At 45.8% G+C, this 22377-nt stretch overlaps 4 protein-coding genes, 1 non-coding gene and 1 pseudogene across 5 annotated transcripts; 2 read left to right on the plus strand and 4 right to left on the minus strand.

Moving 5' to 3' along the window:
* The first annotated feature begins 4430 nt into the window (after positions 1-4430).
* LOC120652458 (serine/threonine-protein kinase AtPK2/AtPK19-like) lies at positions 4431-8576 on the plus strand. Its single transcript, XM_039930283.1, has 7 exons — positions 4431-4619; positions 5889-6884; positions 6987-7069; positions 7145-7265; positions 7377-7550; positions 7663-7770; positions 8035-8576. Exons 2-7 carry the CDS (start codon positions 6225-6227, stop codon positions 8332-8334), a joined length of 1446 nt encoding a protein of 481 aa, XP_039786217.1. The 5' UTR covers positions 4431-4619; positions 5889-6224; the 3' UTR covers positions 8335-8576.
* A 426-nt stretch (positions 8577-9002) lies between these two features.
* LOC120648148 lies at positions 9003-10276 on the plus strand (annotated as a pseudogene).
* Positions 10204-11386, minus strand: LOC120652460 (photosystem II repair protein PSB27-H1, chloroplastic-like). Its single transcript, XM_039930285.1, has 2 exons — positions 10640-11386; positions 10204-10380 (listed from the first exon to the last, which is right to left on the minus strand). Exon 1 carries the CDS (start codon positions 11285-11287, stop codon positions 10763-10765), a length of 525 nt encoding a protein of 174 aa, XP_039786219.1. The 5' UTR covers positions 11288-11386; the 3' UTR covers positions 10204-10380; positions 10640-10762.
* Positions 11387-11574: 188 nt separating this feature from the next.
* Positions 11575-15219, minus strand: LOC120652459 (eukaryotic translation initiation factor 2 subunit beta). The gene is made up of 9 exons (XM_039930284.1): positions 14980-15219; positions 14261-14366; positions 14127-14182; positions 13981-14032; positions 13804-13910; positions 13330-13475; positions 13092-13234; positions 12307-12392; positions 11575-11858 (listed from the first exon to the last, which is right to left on the minus strand). The coding sequence occupies exons 1-9, from the start codon at positions 15022-15024 to the stop codon at positions 11781-11783; spliced, it is 819 nt and encodes a 272-aa protein (XP_039786218.1). The 5' UTR covers positions 15025-15219; the 3' UTR covers positions 11575-11780.
* LOC120653040 lies at positions 12053-12134 on the minus strand. Its single transcript, XR_005666736.1, has one exon. It is a non-coding gene; the product is annotated as a small nucleolar RNA SNORD34 (small nucleolar RNA).
* A 3861-nt stretch (positions 15220-19080) lies between the features above and the next one.
* LOC120652462 (receptor-like protein kinase FERONIA) lies at positions 19081-22355 on the minus strand. Its single transcript, XM_039930288.1, has one exon. It carries the CDS (start codon positions 22082-22084, stop codon positions 19409-19411), a length of 2676 nt encoding a protein of 891 aa, XP_039786222.1. The 5' UTR covers positions 22085-22355; the 3' UTR covers positions 19081-19408.
* Positions 22356-22377: the final 22 nt, after the last annotated feature.

Consider the following 22377-nt stretch of genomic DNA (forward strand, 5'->3'; position numbering starts at 1 on the left):
ACCCTCACTCCAACACTTCGAGATCAAATTATTGCTGTTCAGAAAAATGATGCGGGCATGGACAAGATCAGGCAGAGGCTTAGTGAGAATGATCCTTAGGTTTAATGTTTTCATCAAGATAGTGTGGGAGTTATTTCGTTCAAAAATCGATTGGTGGTACCTAAAGAATTGGAACTTCGAAAGCAGATTCTCGATGAGGCTCCTCTCTCTAGGTATTCTATCCACTCGGGCAGTAACAAAATGTACCAAGATCTAAAACAACAGTTTTGGTGGACCAGGATGAAGCGAGAAATTGCAAAGTATGTGTCAGAATGTGACATTTGTCGGAGGGTTAAAGCAAGTCATTTGAGGCCCGTCGGTATGCTTCAATCTTCGAATATTCCTTCAAGAAAATGGAAGGATATCAGTATGGATTTTATTGTCGGTCTACCCAACACCTCTAGAGGGTATGATTCCGTTTGGGTAATAGTTGATCGACTTACAAAGGTAGCCCATTTTCTTCCGGTAAACACTTTTTATACGGCAAGGCAATATGCTCAACTATACCTGGACCGTATTGTGAGTCTCCATGGGATTACTAAACCCATTATTTCTGATCGTGGGGCACAATTCATTGCACGGTTCTGGGAACAGTTCCATGCCGCTTTAGGTACACAATTGATCCGCGGTTTGGCTTATCATCCTCAGACCGATGGTCAAACTGAGAGAATTAATCAAATTCTGGAAGATATGCTGCGGGCCTGTGTGCTCTCTTATAGTAAGAAATGGGATGAGTGTCTGCCACTCGCTGAATTCTCTTACAACAACAGCTATAAAAAAATTAAAATGGCACTTTTTGAAGTCTTGTATGGACGGAGGTGTAGGACTCCATTGAACTGGTCGGAAGCCGGTGAAAGGAATTTCTTTGGGCCCGATATGGTTGGCGAGGCTGAGGACCAAGTTCGTTTTATACAGACAAATTTGAAAGCCGCTCAATCCCGCCAAAAGAGTTATGCAGATAAGAGACGCTGGCCCCTGATATTTGAAGTTGGTGATCATGTTTACCTTCGGGTGTCTCCAATGAAGGGTGTCCAACGGTTCGGAGTACAGGGAAAGCTAGCACCCTGCTATGTTGGACTTTTTCCTATTGTAGAGCATTGTGGGCCGGTGGCATATCGAGTGGAGCTTCCTCCACATTTATCGGCGGTCCACAATATCTTCCATGTATCCCAGCTCAGAAAGTGCCTCCGAGTTCCAACTGAAGTTATTGATACAGAAAATTTACAATTGGAGCCCGATCTTGGCTATCCAGAGCATCCAGTGAAAATTATTGATCACAAGACTCGGGTAACTCGAAATCAAACAAGCAATTTCTATAAGGTGCAATGGAGTAATCACTCTGAACGAGAAGCTATGTGAGAAACGGAGGAATTTGTTCAGTCCAAATGTTCTAAATTGCTCCAAACTTACCAAGGTATATGGTTGTCCCCCTTCCTTTCAATTCAGCACGTTGATCGTAAATCTCGGGTGAGATTTTTTTAGGGGGAAGGATTGTAACACCCAGGTGTTAATCTTCCTTGATTAAATTTAATTATGGTCATTAGTTCCAAACTTAACCGATAAATTTTTAGATGAAAGATTTTCCTATTAACTGGGCCGGACCGGTCCGACCGGTTTGGACAACCGGTCAGACCGGTTGAACCTGTCATATTGTTTTAGGGCCACAACAATTAAGTTAAGTCTCTCTCTCACTCTCACCAGCACTCTCTCCCTCTCTCACGTCACTCCCTCTCCCTCTCACTCCCTCACCGTGGCCTCCCTCTCCATCACAAGCTCTCCCCCTCCATGAGGCTCTAGGGTGCAAATCTCCCATCTAAACTTGATTCCAAGGCTGAGGAAGCTTCAATCGGTGTGGATAACCTTACTCCCCACGAGCTCCTTCCAAGAACACCTTGGATTTCAAGTTCTTCGAGCAAGAAAAGCTCATCTTAGGTATTCAACTTGTGCCGCCCCGATCTATATTTCTAGGAGGTTCTAAGTAATTTCTTTTGGTCAATCAACTCTATATGCATCCCTCAACTAGGATCTAAAAGGGTTTCGATTTTGGTAGATTAGTTTTTCCCCAAGAAGGATTTTTGTTTTTGGGCAATTTCTGTTTTTTCTGAAAATGTACTTATCGGAACTTCCTACGCTTTTGTCGGAACTTCCTACGAATTAATTTGGGTAAACTGAGCACCCTTTGTCGGAACTTTCCAAAACTTCCGACAGTTGTCGGAACTTCCTACCCCTTTGTCGGAACTTCCTATAGACACTATGGAACAGTACTTGAAAAATACGTAGAAAATTGTAGAAAAATTAGAAAAATGCAAAACTGATTTTGTTAGGTTCGTATCTTCGTGCTCTATATGATTAAACCATGAAATGGGTTGTTTCATAACTTTTTATATGTGGTTTTATTTATGATTGATAAAATGTTTTTCTAGCTTGTTAAATGCATAATTAGAGTTGGGAGCATGCTAACAACATGAAACCAGTTGGATTAGCTTTGTTTTGACGTGTAGTACTTAGGAAGGTTAAGTCAATTTGTTAGCAATGGTTTTTGGATAGCTGGTGTTCAAAAATTAAAAAAAAATCATATTTGCATTCACTCATATCATATGCATACGTGTAGCAGCTGCAGCGGAGGAGGTTGTGTATGAGGTGATTGTGGAGCCCCGGGATCAGCAGGAGCAAGCCCAAAAGGAGGTTCACAAGGACTCAGCCCAAGGCCCAGTTGACCCTAGCTCAGAGCAGCAGCTCGAAGGCAAGCCCCGGTGCATAATCCAGTATTATTGTAACAGCCCATGGGCCAAATGGGCCGGGCCAACCCGCGAGTTACTGGAGCAGTTACTGTAGCATCGCGAAAATTCTGTAGCGTCGGAGGTTTAGTCCCATAATGAGAAGAGAAGGAAATCCAGACCAATTTAAATACCGAGCTCTGGGAAGCTAGTTAATTCCGGATCGATCTTTTTTGCGCGAAGTTAGGACGAAAGCGCAAAATGATTAATTAGCAGGTGTGATTTACTCAATGTGTAGAATAGATTTTAGCTGTTGTCCCGGACCGGGTCGTTACAATCGAGATCGAGGGCGGCGTTACAATCGAGATCGAGGGCGGCGTTCAGCCTTGAGTTGAGGGTGATCGGCATCATCGGCAGAATTTGTGGAACCAAAATTCGCTTGCTACTAGTACAAGAAAGCGAACCAAAATTCACTTGATGTGTGGTAACTAGTTGAAAAATCATTGAATACCAGGAGAATCTAACTCACTTTCCATCGTGTGGTCTGACTCCTCACTTCCTCAGGGTGACCACAGTGTAGGAAAAAATAGTTTATAGGAGATAAAATATTACATCCAGCCACCTTGTCCTATTGTGAAAATTACCATGGATGAGAAATAAGAAAAGCTACCCATAGCACTATAGGCTGCCCATAAACTACTAAAATATTATAGCTATCCGAGTTGTAATATTATAGCTAATCCGAGTTGCAGCAGGAATCTAAGGGAGACAGGGGCAACACGGCTAGACTTGGGATATCTCTTTTATTTTCTATTAAGTCTCATGTCACTATACATCCCTTGCACTGTGGAAGTAAAAGTAACTAAAGAATGTTGACAGAAAGCTGCCACATATGAATTGATTCAACCGTATATATTGTGGCTAATGCCGATTTGCTATGAGAGAAAAATATTATTGGCTGGTTGGTGGTTAATGGCCGGTGCTGATTTGGTATGAGAGAAAAGCACTGTTGGTTGGTTGGCTGATAAGCCAGCCGAACAGAGTGAATTGGGGTCGCCCTCAGTGCATTACAGCAGCTCCCTATTAAAAGACACATAAAGTATACAACTCATTTTATGGATGGTTTGTTAATTTCAAGTGGATTGCCTTAGTCAAATGTAAGTTAACTGCATTTTTAACCTCTCGCTTTGTTTATTTGCTGCTCACACATATTCAAAATATTACCCAACGTTTATGTTTTTTTATTTATGTGTTTTTTAACAGAAACACATCTATATTAGACAGCTGGTTTCATATCCGAGTATGGAACCCAAGTGAGTTAAAATTCATTCAAGCACACATGCGAACTAAATCTTGCCTATTTGTTTCATAAATAGACTATGAGAGATAGGAAAAGAACTCAATGAAATGATATGTAAGATGAATTGAAAGAGCTACTAATTAGTCCGGATGCGAAAGGAAAAGTAGAATCAACACTGTTTCGTAAGAAAAGCGAATCTAACAACCTGCCGTCGTTTACCAAAAAAAAACAACCTACCATACAAAACAAACAATCGCTTGATGTGGCCGGCTAGTCGCGATGCATGATGAGTCACTGACAGCAGGGTCCCGGTCCGTCCAACTTGGCCACCCGCTCAGCGTAGCATATTCCCCGCCCCCCTTCGGTAGACCTTCACGATCTGAGGCGCTACGAAATCAGCCAATGCAACACCGCCACGCGTCCCCTCCCCGCCCCCGGAGCCCCGCGTCCGCCGGGCCGTTGCTGGTATAATAGCCCCCTCGCCGCGCAACCGCACGAGCTCGCCCGAGCAAACCGCCGCCGCTGCCCGCCGTTCCCCTCGCCGCTCGCTCCCCTCTGCAAAGGTACGTGGTCTCGGCTCCTCACCACCCGTCCTCTCTCCTGTCTCCTCAATCCTCGCCACGGCTTCCTTTTTTCCCTCTGGTTAGGTTCGCGCTTCCCGATTAGTAGACGTTTCCTTCTGACGCAATCCTTTTCCCGATTTTTAAATAAAATTTTGCTCTGGATCCGCCAATCTGAAACTGCTCGTGGGCGTGATGTGCACTAGTTCTCTTGGGGCTTGGTTTGGGCGCTGGATTTGTTTGGGTGATTGGATCTGTGGGGATTTGTTCTTCCCATGGATCTGCCGGATAGACCCGGGGGGCTGTGGGTTTGAGGATGACCTAGTGGCGGTGGTGAAATTTTATTGCAATCGGGCTGGGTGACTGATTTTTCATCTGTGCGCTCTGCACTTGAGAATCTAGGTCCTGCAGGTTAATCTCCTCTATGGCCTTGGGTAGGATTCATCAATGTGTTGCAAGGTGATAAATTTTGTGCTCTTACTCTCGGGTCTGCTGGGAACAACAGTGCAAGAGAATAGGACCGCCGTTGCTGATGGGGGCCGACTTTGATTGGGCACGTGGAGCAGCAGCGGTCGTTTTCCAGATCTGGCTTGGGATGGACGAGCTGCGGTTATGGGTTAATTTCAGTTAAGGTCTTGGGTTAGTTGTTTTGGGGGACTAAATTTGGAATGCTGTCATTTGTTCGAAGTTGGCACCTGAGTGATCCATTATGTTTGACGGTTTTACTGAAATCATTTCACAGTTTCAGTTTTGGATCAATTCGACACTGAAAGTGTAAAAGGTCTCATTTTTGCACTTCAGTTGTTAGCATAGTTCGTCAACTCAAGCATTGACCGATTCTGATGCATTTCTCTGTATTGAATCTGATTTACTTGTTGTCTCTTTGTTCTCTTTCATCCACAAGTTCGGCATCCTTCTCATTTGCTTGTGTGAATCCTTGCATATCCTGTGAACATGTATATACTTTGTGCTCATGCCCATATAATTTGTGATCATGTATACTCTAAATACAGCAACAGAAATATACCAAGGCATGCTATGAGAATGCATGTTGCCCCCAATAAAACATGAGCTCATAGGTTTGTAACATGAGCATTTATCATCTTATCACTGCATGTTATAATAATCTTACAATCTGCCCTGTACTGAAAGGTGCGACCAATTTCATGCTACGCAGTATGCAATAATCTCCCTAGCCTGAATTCTTCTTTAATAACTTTCCCTCTTCAATGTTCTTTGAGGAAGCTAACAATATTATTATTCTTCCTGCAGCCCATAGACAAGTTGATCTCATGAGTTCAGGAAGAACAGTAGCATCCAAAGTTTCCTGTTCTGCGGGAAACAGTGGCAGCTTCCCTCCCTGCCTCCTTCCAGGGTTTCTAGGGTTCCCAGTTGTTTTCGTGAACTTCCACTTGTTCAAGGCCATTGTTCGCAGCCCTGCATCTTCCGTTGTCTTGGGAATCTGTGGAGGGAGCCTCCCTTAGACAGTTGCCATATAAGGCATCATTCTGGTTAATCTGGGAATTTGTTGTAGGGAGCTGCCCTAGCTAAATTGCGGCCCAAGACTTCTTAGATCACGAAGCTGCTGAATCTCATAAGCTCTACAAGATGGTTTCCTCTGAGATAACCTCTGTTACAGCAGCTCGTGCACAGGGCCCCAAGCTCTTTAGAGGGAAGATACTTCTGCCAGGGGGGCCACCAGATGTTGTCCCTTCTGAAAATGTCGAGTTCGATTTTTCTGATGTTTTCGGACCTACTGCAGTCCATACTCCTACAGAAGTGAATATTCTCACTCCAGACAGTCCAGCACCTGTGGCTGAGTCCAGCGATGAGGTTTACAATGACCCTGATGTCATTGTCAAGCGATCTCATTCTCTTGTTGGTCCATCATCTCTTGTTAGCCAATCTTTGCCATTCAGCAAGCTTACACTACACGAGACTGAGAGCTCATTGGAACTTTCTGAGTGCTCTTCCAAAGAAAAGCAAATTAGCCATGTGTCCCTTAGTGATGATGAGCTTGATGGTGTCAAAAAGGAGAATGAGGGTGTAGGGCTCGATGATTTCGAAGTCTTGAAGCTTGTTGGCCAAGGTGCATTTGGCAAAGTCTATCAGGTGAGAAAGAAAGGTACTGCAGAAATATATGCAATGAAAGTTATGAGGAAGGACAAGGTTGTGGAGAAGAATCATGCCGAGTACATGAAAGCTGAGAGAGATATACTGACAAAAGTTGACCATCCTTTTGTAGTGCAACTGAGGTACTCGTTTCAGGTAGGCAATTACCATTTATGTGTTTATTCTTTATTGCAATGTTCAGATGCTCTACTTTTGGCTGCATCCTGTTACAAATATTAAACACTACAATCTTGGCAGACAAAGTACCGACTTTACCTTGTCCTTGACTTCATAAATGGGGGCCATCTCTTCTTCCAACTTTACCAACAGGGTTTATTTAGGTATTTTGGTTTCATATATTTCTAATTTGTGCCTACCAAGTTGTTACTAGCCCTAATAAGTACATTATCTTATAGGGAGGAGCTTGCACGCATCTATACTGCTGAAATTGTATCTGCAGTAGCCCACCTCCATGCCAATGGTATTATGCATAGAGATTTGAAGCCTGAGAACATCTTACTCGATGCTGATGGTCATGTAAGGATACGTTAATATATCCTCTGTTCCTCCTATATCACCTCGTGCTCCCTTCACATATGAAAATTTTGACTTTTTATTTTGATTCCTTTTGACGTCTATGATTTCTAGGCCATGCTGACTGACTTTGGCGTGGCAAAGGAATTTGATGAAAACACTAGATCAAACTCTATGTGCGGTACTGTTGAGTACATGGCCCCAGAAATTGTTCAGGGCCGGGGTCATGATAAGGCTGCTGACTGGTGGAGTGTGGGGATCCTTCTTTTTGAAATGCTTACGGGCAAGGTGAGTTGTTTGATCTGGAAGCTTCGGACTAGCAGTGTTTGGTTCATAGGAGATTTATTTGGTTGATATCTCTTTTTTTGTATGCTAACAATTTTTTTGCCTTATATGACAGCCACCATTTGTTGGTGGAAACAGAGACAAGATTCAGCAGAAGATAGTGAAGGAGAAGATAAAGCTGCCAACATTTCTATCCAGTGAAGTTCACTCTCTGTTGAAAGGAGTAAGTTGCTGCTATCTTTACCTTGTTTATATGCATTTGGTTCAGCCAGCTTCATGCATGTATCAAAATCTACCGTTTGGTAAAATAAAACTAATCAAGTCTTCAAAGAACAGATCACTCGTGCTGTGCTTGGAGCACCAGATTTGGATGGGCTGAAATTTATATGCCCTTAAGCCACCGTCCCATCTTGCAACAGTTTTCTTTTCAGAGATTCATCCTGTCATCTCCATCTCTAATTTCTCAAGCCTGTGTCGATTATTTCAGTTACTGCACAAAGAAGCTGGCAGGCGGCTGGGAAGCGGGCCAGGTGGCAGTGATGAAATAAAGAACCACAAGTGGTTCAAGTCAATCAACTGGAAGAGGCTGGAGGCCCGGCAGATCCAACCAAGCTTCCGCCCAAATGTTGCTGGCAAGACCTGCATCGCAAACTTTGACGAGTGCTGGACGAGCATGCCCGTCCTGGACTCTCCCGTGGCCAGCCCAGTCGCAGCCAACAGCAACTTCGTGGGGTTCAGTTATGTGAGGCCCGCCTCGTTCCTGCAAAAGCCAAGTCCTCTTGGTTGAGGAGCTACTTCCGTTATCAGAGAAGATCAACCCTGGAGTTGGAATATTTATCTTGAGGTACCTGCGGGTACGAGTTTGCATGTAGATTTATGTTTCTGTGATTTCGTGGAAAGCATTTTGTTCTAGACATTAGTGATGTAAGTGTAACCTTATTGTTGTGTTATGGCGGTTATGGGGAGACATACCCATAGTTTCTTACTGAGCGGCATAATTATCTACAGAAATGTGCAATGTTTTGCTTACCCATAGGCGTCCTTTTCTCTTTTTGAGAAGGGAAGGGAAAAAGAATTATTGCAGGCTTCACCTCAGTTTAGTTGTTAGTGAGATTTCTGTTTCGGGGGGGGGGGGGGGGGGGGGGTCTTCGTTAACGTGTTTGCGCTTTGCAGGAGGCAGGCCTCTCGTGGGGTCGACTGCTTGCTTATGTTAAGAGGTTGACAGTGACCAGAAGAAGAATGCTACATGAAATTGTAAATGATTTTTTATTTTCGTTTCTTTTTAACGTCTAGGCCATGCTTTCCTTTCAGGTCCAAGTAAATGGAAAAAGGAATTGTAAATGAATAAAAGTTAGAAAATGACAATGAAATTAATGTGTCAATGTTATAAATGGTGATTTTGCCAAGTTCATGTTTGCGGTGACAAAAATCCAAGTTTCTCTGATCGCATCCTCCATGGAGTTGATGTACCTGAAAAAGAGCGTTGGAGAGTCCACTTATATATTATTATTGTTTCCATCTTTAAAAAATGGAGAGCATTGTAGCAATTTAATATGCATTGTAGCAAAGTAATGTTACAATCTGAAACAAGCATTATTCAGCTTGAAATTGTTTCTTCTTCTTTGCAACATTCAGAATGTAATTCTGTATCCATCTGCATGCACACTAAACTCAGAAGAAAGATGAAATAAAAGTTTAAAAGGTGCAGTTACGGTATCCATGATCATGCAGACCAGCAACTCAATATTTATAAACATTTACCAACACTTCATTCCCGTTGCACTGAAATTGCTGTGAACCCCACACGTCATTGAGATAATGATGGTATATATATCTAATTTTGGGATCTTTTAATGGTACAGATCCAAATTACGTGAGCTCTGACTCTAAAATTCACAAAGATAGTCTCTATAAACAACACTGAGATGAATTGAATGTAGGGAAATTAGAAATTAATCATACCTGTACTTTATGGTCTAAAATTCATAAAGGCCGTATCACCAATTGAAATAGAATTGGAAGAATTAGTGGGATTTTAATTCGTTTGCTGAGGTACCATGCTGCTGCTTTTAGCTGGAAATTTGACCCAACCATTCTTCACAGGGCTGCCAAGCTTGGCATGAAGCTGGAATGGACTGACGACGGCGTGAAAACGATAATGGGCCCGATACCGGCGGCGAAGTGGGATGAGAGCCGGGGCAGGAAGATCTGGTTCAACAGCATGGTGGCCGCCTACACCGGGTGGAAGGACGCCCGGAACGAGAACGACCCCGTGAAGGCCGTGACCTTCGGCGACGGCCGGCTCGCCCTTGCCCGCCGACGTGATCGCCGATGCGGCAGGATCCTGGAGGAGGAGTGCGTCGCCGTCCCGTGGCAGCACACGGCGACATCCTCCTCATCGACAACTGGGCCGTCCTGCACTCCCGCCGGTCGTTCGAACCTCCACGACGCATCCTTGCTTCGCTCTGTAAATAAAATGATGTGCCACAGCCGATCCATTACGTTTCTACAATTTACCAAGATTGTCCAGGGCTCCAGGCCATGTACGGTATACGGACAAGGCAGCGCGCATTGGCAACGCAAAGAAGAACCGAGAATGGCCGCCTGGCCACCAGGCCAGGACAGTCGATGAACAAGCCCCCCAATCCCATCCATCAGTATTCTCGCCACATCTGCTAGGCAGCTGGTTCAAAAGTCTTTTACAAGATCGATGCACAAAGTCCACGCTCAACACCCATAAATTTTCACTCACAGGAGTCAGGACGCGGCCGGAACACGGTGCGGACAGCTCGCGTCACGCACGAGAATGCATGTACATCGCGGTAATGTACTACTCCCTCCTTCCCCGTTTATAAGGCATACACGTATATCAAGATTCAAACCTTCTCATCTTTGACCAATAATTTGACTATTAAATTTTTATTTTTATAATGCAAATTTCATATGATTGGATTCATAATCAAACATAGTTTACAATGATTATAAGTTTATAATCAAAAGTGATATAATATATGATAAATAAATGATCAAAGTGTTGTTTAGAAGACCGTCTCATGTTCTACCATGCCTTATAAACGGGGAAGGAGGGAGTAGTAGTAGTTACAAAAAAGAGGCAGAGCGTTCTCGCTGAGCTGAGGGCGCGCGCGCGCTCGTCCCCGCCAGAGAAGTTAACCCAACCCACCACGGCGACGGCGACGGCCACGGGAGGCCTACCTCTACCTGCCGCGGAGGAGCGCCTTCTCGGCGGTGTCCATCTCCTCGAGGATGCGCGCGCGGCGCTTGGCCGGGATGGGCGCCGTGGGGCCGAAGCTGATGTAGTGGCCCGACACCGCGTTGAGCGCCGAGTACATCTCCCGGAACGACGGCCGCCCCAGCAGCGACTTCTCCCGCCGGTACTTGGCCACCCACGAGTTGGACAGCTCCCGGAGCTCCGCCACCGCGTCCGCCACGTTCGGGTCCGACTTGTCCATGCTGATCGTCGACCGCACCTTCCCGATCACCTCCTTGGTCTCGCTCACGTACTCCTCGTCGGCCGCGCGCGCCGCGCCGCACGCCGGGCCCAGCGCCAGCAGCAGCAGCGCCGCCGCGCCGGTCCCGGCGAGCACGTCGCGCCTGCCGGCGAACACGGCGCCATTCGCGCCCGCCGCCGCGGCACGGGGCAGCGGCTTTACGACGGAGGCGGAGGACGGGGCGGCGAGGACGGCGGCCGGCACGGGGGACGACGACGCGGCCCTCATCATCTCTCCTGGCTTGAGCTGAGCTCGGCGGGGCAAGGAGGTGGCAAAGGAAGGGTCAAGGAGCCGTGTCAAGGCTTTAGTTAGGTTTGTGGCCGGAGGCCAGGAGGGCGGGAAGGGGGGCGACACGTCGGCTTATCCTCTTATCCCGACCTGTCCTCTTGGGCGGCTGTGTTTGGGCTCACAGGATTTTGGAGGATAGGGCGGCCATGGCACATGGCAGCAACACGTTTTTGGTTACTCCAACTCATGAAAGTTTCTAACAGAGCAGTTTAATTGTGACCCAATAAAAATAACAATTGCAGACACCAAATGAGCCGCAAGCATAAATCCTCTCATATAAATTATAAAATTCACAGCAGCAACCCAAGTATGGTGAACAGAAGAAAACCAGTAAACGGTGTAGGCACAACGGAAAACGGAACAATTCTTGTCAACCAACAAACTAGTTTTCATTGAGCTGTTTCGGGAAGAGAGTATCCAGACGGTGCGAGGTAACTTAAGCTCCGGCCTTACGACGGCCAACCTGGGCGACGAATCCAGCCTTGATGGGAGCAACTGACCTCGACGAACCACACTGCAGGGTAAATAAATAATTCAGCAGTTAGTATGGCAACAGTAATAGGATATAACCAATATGATGCAAATCACAACTACTAAAACATAGATTTCATATCTGAGTGTTCCAACTGATGTGAACACACGTGGACACGCCAAGTCAAAACTATACTCACAAATTGACAAGCAATTAAATACTGAAGGGTGTTGTTTATTATCCTCAGATGTTGCACGATTTTCTCACATTTGATCAACCAATGTAGGCAATCGATTTTGCAACTCATCACAGGTAAAGCTGCGGGCAGTAATTGATTTTGCAGCTCGGGACAGTATGGCATGGTGAGCAAGCACACAGAATGTTTAATTTATAGGTGTTCCAGATAATGTATCCATGATGTTCGGCGACAAATATTCACATGACAAAACTAGACAGGATTAGGAATGCCAACATATATGGTACAATTTACCTGCTCACAACGGAGGAAGAACAGCCTGTTCTCCTTAGAAAGAATGGTATCCGGACTCTTGCATCCATTGCATATGACATATTCATCTAAAAGAGTTTAATTGCAAAACAAAAAAGAAGTTTAGTAATCTTAGAAGAAAAATATAAAAAATGGAAAACTGAATATTTTGATTCTCGATGTAGAAACAACAGCAACTACTGCCTCTATCTTAAATGCATTTGTTCCTAATTTTCTGTCCATCTTAAGTTTCCCTTAAAACTGCTCTTGAAAAAACAATTCGCTATGAGTTGAAAAAAAGATTTAGGATTGGTGAAGTCATTTGAATCCATAGGATTTAAGTTTCCTTAAATCCTGCTCTTGAAAAGAACTCATATATGGAGTTTGAGAAGTTGCTGAGGCCACTTCAATCCATCCGTTAATCCTTATGTACTGTTTTTGAAAGGCCCTTTTTGAAAAGATTCATGAATGGGGTACTGAGTACAGAAAGCTACTACACGCCACAAGACAAGTTATGATATCATGGCAAGCTTACACATCCTAGAGAATTGTAAGACAGTTCTATCTACCTACCTAAGACTTCTCGGGCACTGCAGTGCTTTTTACATTGTATTTTTCCTATGATAATTAACTAAAAGGAGACTGATGAATCACAGGAACAGTTAATTTGCACTAGAGTTTAATTCTTCTATATCACAGTTGTGGGTCAGAAGGTTTGAGGCAGACAGATAATGGCAATAAAGAACAAGGACTAGAAGGCAGTGAGCCATGAATTAGCAGTAACTTACTGATATATCTCCTGAGTATTGCTTCAAAATTTTTTGGCGCAAATCTTCCTTTGATAACCAACCTTTGTTGCCCATCGAGGGATCCACTTGTTCCCATCTCAGCAAGCAAGAACATCATCACATGTTCTGGTTGCCTATGCATTCTGGAAAAGAGAACATTTGCTTTTAGCTCCACTGTTTATTTTTTAAAACCAACACAGCCACACAGGCGGTAACCATCAAATGAATGGGATCATACGTTTTGCACAAGTCCATTAAGTTAACAAAAACTGTCTTTTTTGTTCCTTCCCTGAGGACTTGAGGGGGCCTCATAACAGTTCTTCTTCTATCACCGGCAAGATCCGGGTTGTTCTCACGCAGAATATTGAATACTCTGCCAAGTAGCTGTGACCAAACATATTGAGGATAAGGTTTCACCAAAAGAAAAAGTATAATTGGATTACTGGTAAGAACAGATATACTGAAAAGACACTATTTCAGTATTAAAAGCCTCTAGGAGGAAACAAATGAAGCATCCAAAAACATATGAAAACTGGCATTTGAAGGTATCTGAACCAAAACTACCGCAAATACCATGATTCAGAGAAAAAAACTTATAATACAGATGGAATGCTCTACCTTAGACCCAGACTAACATAGAGTAAATCCTGACCACCCATGATCCATTAACTACTGATTAACGAGCAAATTTGATGCATGGTGTATTAAATACCTCTTCATATTTATAATCTCTGTCAGTTCCTTCCCAAGGGTATCTGGTGGCAGCACCACCACCAAGCACAATCCCTTCTCCTTCTTCATCCTCTCCAGCTTGATCATCTGGAGCACAGATGTTAAACTACAGTAACAAATCGATGGTCAAAAACAATTGAGCGAGCAGTATATTTACCTCCAGGATCATCACCATCTCCAACTTCAGTAAGAGAAGGATCAAGTTCCACCTGAAATTTACACAATTGAAAAACTAAAGCATAACAGAAAATGATTACCAGTCAAACCATTTGAAACCAGATGATGGCATAATGATAAACTCACATGTTTCTTCTTCTTCTTTTTCATTCCTGCAAAGCTTGGCTCACTAGACTCAGAAACTGCAGAAACAAGTACATATCATTAGAAAATATATATTCAGTGAATAAGTATTTAATTTTTGTAGATACTAAGCACACCTGCCAAACTCTCTGTCTTATCAGCCAACTTATCCACTTCATCAGACGGGTCTTGGATCACAACCTTCTTCTTCTTCTTTTTCTTGGTCGGATCAAAAGGAGCAAGCTGCAGGATAGGGGTTATAGTGATAACATTACTCACAAGTAAATTAAAATGCAACAGTTTGTCATGCAGTAAACTATTATATTCAACATCAGATTATAATTAACAGCATGCATATTTTAAGAAAAAAATATATTACAATTCTTGATACACATTCATGCAGCAGTAGTGAAACTACACACGAGGTCCAACTAAGAATGTTTTTGCACGGCACATAATCCATGTTTGTCAAATATATAACAATGCAAAGCAGCTCTACAGAGAGTAAATATACAATTACCCACTAGAGACACAACACCGAACGTTTCAATCCTACACAGAGTAGCGAACAGCACAGTCAATCATCTCTAAGGCTCTAGCATCTAGCTACTCACCCAACTTCGAATCCACCCCATACCTCGGCAAGGCAGCTCAATCCGTTCATGCAGATTCACATATTAGCGTTTTTTTGGGAGCGGGGGGATGAAGCGGGGAGGGATGAGGGGTTTGCGCCCAAAGCTCGGCCAGCTCGCGCCGACAAAACCACGACACCCGGGCAGCTTATTCGCCGCCCGAGCCGAACGGAATCGGGCCTAACTGGATGCGCTGCTCAGAAGAAAGGGAGACAGGGCCTCACCTCGGCGACCTCCTCCTTCCTCTCCACCTGCTCGTCGTCCGCCATGGCGACTCCCTCCCCTCTTCTCACCGCGGGCGGCTGGAAACCTAGAGGGCTCGCGCGAGAGGGGTCAGAATCGGGGTTCGGCGTCGGAGTGGGGGAAATCGGCGTGGCGAGTGGAAAGTGGAGACGGCGGCGTTGGGGGAGAGGGTTGTGAGAAGGTCCAGCGCTGGGCGGCGTTGCGATCCGACGGCTGTGATGCGTTGCTTGTTCGTAGACATCATCTCGTCTCAAATTCGGCGACGATTTATGCGAGCCAAGTTTCAGATTTTCACGCCAAACTTGACGGGCGCGACAAGTAACGATGCAACTCTCATTTATATTTTGTCATTAGGTGCACCCAATATTTGATAAAATAAACTATAATGACAAACCACGTAATTAGTTTAGAAAAAAATGAACTAAAGTGACAAATAAAAAAAACACTAACAGGTACCTTGCATCCCTAGCGACAAGAAAACAGCCAAAATTGTTTTCAGGGCATAAACTCGACGGGCGCGACAAGATAACACCAAAATTGTTACCGTAGTGGACATCTAAAACTTTTATGTTTTTTTACTAATGCTTTCTCTAAACATTCAATTATTTTACTATAAAGATATAATCATTTGAAAATATCTTTTGATTTTATCATATTGATATTTGATTTAATTCGTGGTTCAAATTTCTAAATTTGGTATTGCTTGACAGAGAAGGAATTAGGAATACAAATATACAATACAACTAATAGAAGTACTAGTAGAAGTAAGTAGACGGAGCTTAGAGGGTTAGGATGGAACCATGGCATCCCTCCTCTCAATGTTGTTAGGTTATAGAGAGACCATTAGGCCATGAGATTAAATTAGAGCTCAAACGCGAAACTGGCCGCCCTTCCTCATATGCAATCCTAACTATATATTCAATGTTCGGCTCCTATTACTTTTTCAGTCAAGCTATATGGCACCGACTATTAGTTTGTTTACGCATTCTTCTTAATGAAAAACATGCTAAGACACGGTCGTCAAAAAAAAGTTTGTTTACGCATTAACAAACTAAGCACAATGTAGTTGTTTTAGGCTTGGGGCATTTGTGTTTTTAGTGTAATTATGATTTTACTCGTTTTTTTTAACTTTGTAATTTTACTCTTAGTGTTCACAAGTCAACATGATTTTATCCATAGTTAATTGATTTTTGCCCCTAGTGAACGGTCAAAACAAGGATAAAATCGCGTTGAATAGGGGCAAAATCATATTTACTTATGAATAGTAAGGACAAAATCACAAAGATAAGAACAAGGAGGGTACAATCACTATTGCACTTCAAAATAGAGGTAAGAACACCAATTTCTCTTTAGGTTTTCTGGCAAGGAATGATATGTGTCTTTCTAATTATTTGCTCACCGCCTCAGTGGTAGCAGAAATAACTATGATATACTTGCAGCACTATTCGCCTAAACGGCTGTTTAGACCGTTTACACACCATTTAAACGCTACACTGTGGTACACCTTTTCTGTTTAAGCGGTTATTTTGACCGTTTAAACGGCCGTTTTATCCATCCATTTTGTCCGAATAATAGGGTAAACGGCAAGTGTCCGACTGTTTACCGTTTAACATTTGAAAAAACATTGTCTTGTGGCGACTTCATGTACCAACTCATCATTTTTTTTAGAAATGCTCATGGCTTCATGTTTGGCGACTACCACTTGGATGAACCACCAAAGCCAGCGACATGGTAAAATCTTTCTTATGTGCGACTCAACCATTACCAGTTTGGAAATGCATGGTTCTTATAGGGTTATCTGAAAAAACAATGGAAAATTCCACTAAGAACTAAGGAAAATGTGGTGATGTATATCAATGTCTATTCCTCGCAAAGAAGAAGTATATCAACGTCTCCATGCCATCGGTATATTTCATTTATCGGGTCGGACAGAAGAAAAGCCCGATTTATCATTTATCTTAAATTGCCTGAAAGCAATTAAATTTCGTGTTTGGGCCGGCCCTACTTTTCTGTGTCTTTTGTTATCTCTGCTCAATCAGCCCCATGCCCATCCAATAGATCCCTTTTTCGGGCCAGCATATAACATATAGAGGACGAAATGACGCTAGTAAATCATGGGTCTGGTGGGCCACACCATATAAGGTCTTATGGAAGCTTTAAGCCCAAGCACAGAGAGGACGAGATGCAGCTAAACAATGAGCCCACGAAAATTGCGGTGACTAGTTTGTTCCGTGGAATGGAAGCGTGTCTGTCACTCAAAAAGGTCAGCCACTGCCCACTGGTCCGTCGAGAAGGAGCAAATTGTACAGCAGGGCACCCGACGCCCAGTCCGAAACTTGCGGTCGGCCTCGGATTGGTTTGGTCCTGGGCTGCTGGTCTTGGCACGCACTCGCCTCTTCCGACGGCGCCCATCACCCTTTTCGCTAGAGTATCGAGTACGTAGGCTCGTGATCACACCCATACCAATTCAAATCTTTCTAACCTGCCTCGCGAAACACACACACACATTTTCTTCTTCACATTTTTTTACTTTTTTTTTATGCGTGTACATAGTTTCTTGTCCAAACAAAACGGCTGCATGGTCATAGCCCCCACAGCCCACAGCACGAGCTCGAACCGGTGCTGTATGTACTACCCGGTCGCGCACCGGCTCATCGCAAGGCATCGCTTTTGAACACGGCCCGTGTAAACGCGTACGATTCTGGGCGCAACTGCTGCCAGCAAGTGGCAGGTGGTTGCGACCCCGCCATGGCACGATCAGGGTCGCAATCGCGAATTCCCATCCAGGAATGCTTCTCCCGTTGTCATCTCCCTTTCGATTTTCTGTTTCGAGCAGAGCCTGGTCGTTGCGGGAAAGATCAGATTCATTTAGCTGGATTGCAGTGCAGGCAGGCACGACTCGCTCGCCATGAACTTTTTATTTTAGCCTTTAAGAACGTTCGGCGCATAACTAAAGCGGAGTGCCATGGTTGTGGCTGGTGGTGATAGCTGGATATGCGCTGCCTTGTACTCGCAACGGAAGGATTCTGGGCAAAGCCCTCTCGCAGGAGTTTGGAGGCTGGAACAGGCAGGCTTGGGTCTGGCGGTCATCCATCATTGGGCAGATGTGATGACGGGGGAGTCATCGTGTCAACCGTAGCTGTACACAGCATGACACAGCAGCTCCAGGTACACGCAGAATCAATCAGACCATGATAAGAACAATGAGTGGACGGCAACCTGGAACCACACACTCGTGCCCAACAACCTAGCAAGATTTTATCAGTTGCACAGAACTCCCCAGCTCAGGTTGGAGGTAAAGACAGCGAGGTGGCAACTGACAAAATGCCCAGACGATGGGATTGCACACAGCGAAATTCCACTACCGCGTGAACGCCAAGAAAAGAACGGAACTGGACAGTAAACAGAGACAGCCAGCGTTGGTTATACAGGCTGTGTTCCAAAATTTCTCTCTTCAATCTTCAAACTTCACTATTTACCTATCACATCAAATTTTTTGTCTCATATATGGAGCATTAAATGTAGGTAAATAAAAAAACTAATTGCATAGTTTTGATATACACGATGAGACAAATTTTTTAAGTCTAATTAGATCATAGTAGAATAACAATTACCACAAACAAACAAAAAATACTACAGTGTGCTACAATGTCCGATGTGACTTTTTTTACCACCATTTTACGGATCTAAACACAGCCACACATTTTTTCCCAGCTACAGTACGAACCTAGAAGATATCAAGCATAGCCTGTCATGTTCTGTTAGTCACCATCACACAATCAATCAACATCTGCTACGTAGAAAATTGGATTAGTGTCCCTAACACCATAAGAGATGTCTTGAATCACCCACGCCACTATCCGATGGGACGTGGTCACAACCACAACCAGATACACACCAACTTGTCTAAAGGAAGAGTATCTCAGCTGTCAGCTTCACTAATTTTGTTGGAAACAGTCCATCCAATGTCTGACCCACTTAGATTGAAAATTGAAATTTGTCTGAAGGACAAAGACCAACGCCACCTGTCAGTTATGCTAATAACCAGGCAAAGATCCACCAGTTCTTGAAATCCACCTAGATTGAAAACTGCTATCAAGTGTAGCTGTCCAATTCATTTTTTTTTTGAGAAAAACAGAATTCAGAGTTCAGACTCCTTCCTAAGAAGGGGCACACATCACTTTTTCATGAGGTAAACTACTAGTTGGGTCAATAGCAGTAGTACAATACAAGCCAATAGGTGTAGTCATTACAATACTGGAGAAAAGTACAAGGCCGAACATCTAGTATGAAACAATTTTCTGACTTCTGGTCCACAACTTGAGAGAACGTTGACAGCACAAACTCATGAAAAATATGCTGAATGAATAAATTACACCTGTGAGGGAACGAATGGAAACAGCTTTTACCTCACCGCCCCTTGGGGTTCATGATCTGTGAGAAGACGGCGCTAGGCGTCAGCCCATCTGAGTCCATACTCGCGACACTTTGATCGCCCATGCTGATAGAAGTGGTTGTGGTTGTGGTGGTGCTCGATTCGATGGACGGGTCATTGGGATCCTTCTTTCCAACCATCACAAGGGGAGTGCCCTCATCTGACATCCCGCAGCCAAGGCTTCCGCTCTCTTCTGCACTTTCCTGCATTTGAAGGGCAAACTCCAAGTTCCAGAGCACATCGCCCATTGAAGGACGGTCAATGCCCTGATCAGAAACACACTTCTCAGCTGTCTCAGCGAACTTCTTGAAACACTGTGGAGCAATCTTTCCCTTCAGGTAGGGATCAACAATCTGATCAAGAATGCCCTTCTTCTGGCAGTGCAATGCCCACTCTGCCAAGCTAACTTCTTCCTTTGGAAGAGTAGGATTCAAGGCAGGCCGTGCGCAGAGGACCTCAAACAGTACAACACCGAAAGAGTAGACATCAGATTTCTCGGTGAGCTGCTGCCTGCGGAAGTATTCAGGATCGAGGTAACCAAAACTGCCCTTAACAACTGTGCTCACATGAGTGTGGTCCATAGATGGGCCAGTCTTGGACAAACCAAAATCAGAAACCTTGGCAACCCATTTCTCATCCAGGAGAATGTTTGTTGTCTTCACGTCACGGTGGATGATGGTGTGCTTTGCACCAGTGTGAAGGTAGTGAAGACCACGAGCTGCACCAATGCAGATATCCAAGCGCTGCCTCCAGGTAAGTGGTGGTTTCTGGGTCTTGTACAAGTGCTCACGAAGAGTACCGTGAGCCATGTAGTCGTAGACAAGGATCATCTCATTCTTCTCCTCGCAGTATCCAATCAGTGACACCAGATGACGGTGGCGGAGCTTGGACAACATTTCAATCTCTGTCTGGAACTCATGAACACCCTGCTCAGCCAAGGGATTGCCACGCTTGATAGCCACCTTGGTTGTTCCCCCATCAATCTCGCCACGGTAAACTTTACCAAATCCACCCACACCCAGAATAAGGGACTCATCGAAGTTGTTTGTCGCAGCCTTGATCTCAGCAAAAGAGAAATGGCGGCACAGGTTGGATGGCAAAGATGAAGCATAGCTACCAGTAGTGTGCGACTTGGCCGAACTGGAAGTGTGTGAATTGCCATAAAGAGACAGCGGCAGCCAGCCAGAATGGCCATCGCTCATGCCTGCATCCTTTCCAGCACTCCTCTTGCGCCTGCAGACCACGAAGAAGCAATACCCAAGTGCAAGAACCACCAAACCTCCAACCACAGCACCAACAATAGGCCCAACAACTGACTTCTTCTTAGCTACCCCGTCCGCTGTTGGCTCAACACTAGGGATTGCATTGAGCCCTGCTAGGCTACCATTGCTAAGCTGTATCTTGAACACCTCCAACCCATTAAGGATAGCATCATACCTTTCCGGCTTTGAGTCAATATCCGGATGGAGAGCAATCCATAAATCCATGGGCCCTAAACCAAATGTGCTCACCACATAGTCCTGATACACCGGACTGCCGATACCGGAGGTAGCACCATTCACGTTTTTTGCCCACGTAATCACATCAGCACCCTTCATGGCAGTCTGGTTGTTGATGAAGATGTCAAACACCCGCTGATTGACCTTAGTGATCGGGTACTGGATCTCACAGAAATGCATCCTGACAAGGTACATGAAGCCAGCATCCACCTGCAACATCCATGTGAGATTGTAATTCAAGTTCACATTCTTGTCTGGCCCCATCGAGCGCGCCGTGGAGTAGACGTCCACTGGTGCCACATACTCCGGCACACTGTCCGGGTACGTGATGGTGACATTCTGATCGCTCGGGTAAGACACCCCGAATGCGGCGCCGAAGATGTACGGTGAGTCATCGTCCCAGGACCGGTACCCACCGGTGTCCTTGGATGGGGAGATCGCCTGGCCTCCGACGTTGAGCCGATACATGGTCTGCATCGCAGTGCTGGCATCGATCGGGAATGGCTGGTTGTTGCCATCCCCCATGACCATATTCGGCGTGGCGAGGTTGAAGAGGTCGGGGGAGGAGACGACCTCGATGCCGTTGACGAACGCGTAGGCGTTGGGGTGGCCCTTCTCCGGTGTGAAGGTGAGGTCGAGCGTCGGGGAGGAGACGTTGACGGAGAACTCCCGGACGAGGTAGGAGAAGGTGATCGCGGCGGCGGTCTGGTAGGCGCTGAAGTTGGAGAGGAGCGTGAGCTTGCCGCCCGGGATGGCGACGGAGACGGAGAAGAGGCCGTCGGTGGAGTCGTGGTTGGAGTAGTTGGCCGGGTAGAAGTGCAGCCTGAGGAACTTGCGGCCGGGCCCGAGCGGGAAGGAATAGGTGAAGGGCGAGGCCGAGACCCGCGCGGTGAGGTAGGGCACCTGCGGGACCGAGGGGTCCTGCCCGGAGGCGGGGGCCGCGGCGGCGAGGTTGGAGGGCGGGGCGTACTTGGAGCCCTCGTCCCCGGCCCACATCCGGCCGTCCGTGTCGTTGCCCGGCCCCTTGGCGCCGCAGTCCAGCAGGATGTCGTCCCGTGGCACGAACGCCGTGGAGTTGCGCCCTCCCGCTGCCTGCGCCGCCGCCGCGGCGCAGGCCGCCAGTAGCAGCGCGAGCAGCAGCAGGGCCCTCATGGTGGTGGGGGCTGTCCCTCCTCACAGATCGGACATCAAGCGGCGCGCCCGCGCCGATCTGGGGCCGGATTCGCGGCCGGAGTCCGCGGCGGAGGCGAGATTTGAGGGGGGCAGCAGAAGGGGAGGTGGCAGCCGCAGCGCAGGTGGGGAAGGGAGGGGAGAGGAGGAAGAGGTGGTGGGCGGCGTTAGGGGAGGGGGAAGCCTCGGGATTACGGGTGGCGCGGCATTAAGTGGGAGGGCGGGGAGCGAGGCCTGCAACGGCAACGGCGACCTACCCTGCTCGCACGCCCTCC

Source organism: Panicum virgatum, chromosome 9K (genome assembly GCF_016808335.1).
Source record: "Panicum virgatum strain AP13 chromosome 9K, P.virgatum_v5, whole genome shotgun sequence".
Taxonomy (NCBI): Eukaryota; Viridiplantae; Streptophyta; class Magnoliopsida; order Poales; family Poaceae; genus Panicum; species Panicum virgatum.

What these genes read in the sequence shown, in the direction of transcription:
- LOC120652458 (XM_039930283.1), top strand. Translation starts at nt 6,225, where the DNA reads ATGGTTTCCTCTGAGATAACCTCTGTTACAGCAGCTCGTGCACAGGGC. An exon ending in TACCAACAGGGTTTATTTAG is followed by an intron (nt 7,070 to 7,144) that starts GTATTTTGGTTT and finishes ATTATCTTATAG; the next exon opens with GGAGGAGCTTGCACGCATCT. An exon ending in TTGAAATGCTTACGGGCAAG is followed by an intron (nt 7,551 to 7,662) that starts GTGAGTTGTTTG and finishes CTTATATGACAG; the next exon opens with CCACCATTTGTTGGTGGAAA.
- LOC120652459 (XM_039930284.1), bottom strand. Translation starts at nt 15,024, where the DNA reads ATGGCGGACGACGAGCAGGTGGAGAGGAAGGAGGAGGTCGCCGAG. An exon ending in TAAGACAGAGAGTTTGGCAG is followed by an intron (nt 14,183 to 14,260) that starts GTGTGCTTAGTA and finishes TTGTTTCTGCAG; the next exon opens with TTTCTGAGTCTAGTGAGCCA. An exon ending in GAGATTATAAATATGAAGAG is followed by an intron (nt 13,476 to 13,803) that starts GTATTTAATACA and finishes GTTTGGTCACAG; the next exon opens with CTACTTGGCAGAGTATTCAA.
- LOC120652462 (XM_039930288.1), bottom strand. Translation starts at nt 22,084, where the DNA reads ATGAGGGCCCTGCTGCTGCTCGCGCTGCTACTGGCGGCCTGCGCCGCG.
- LOC120652460 (XM_039930285.1), bottom strand. Translation starts at nt 11,287, where the DNA reads ATGATGAGGGCCGCGTCGTCGTCCCCCGTGCCGGCCGCCGTCCTCGCC.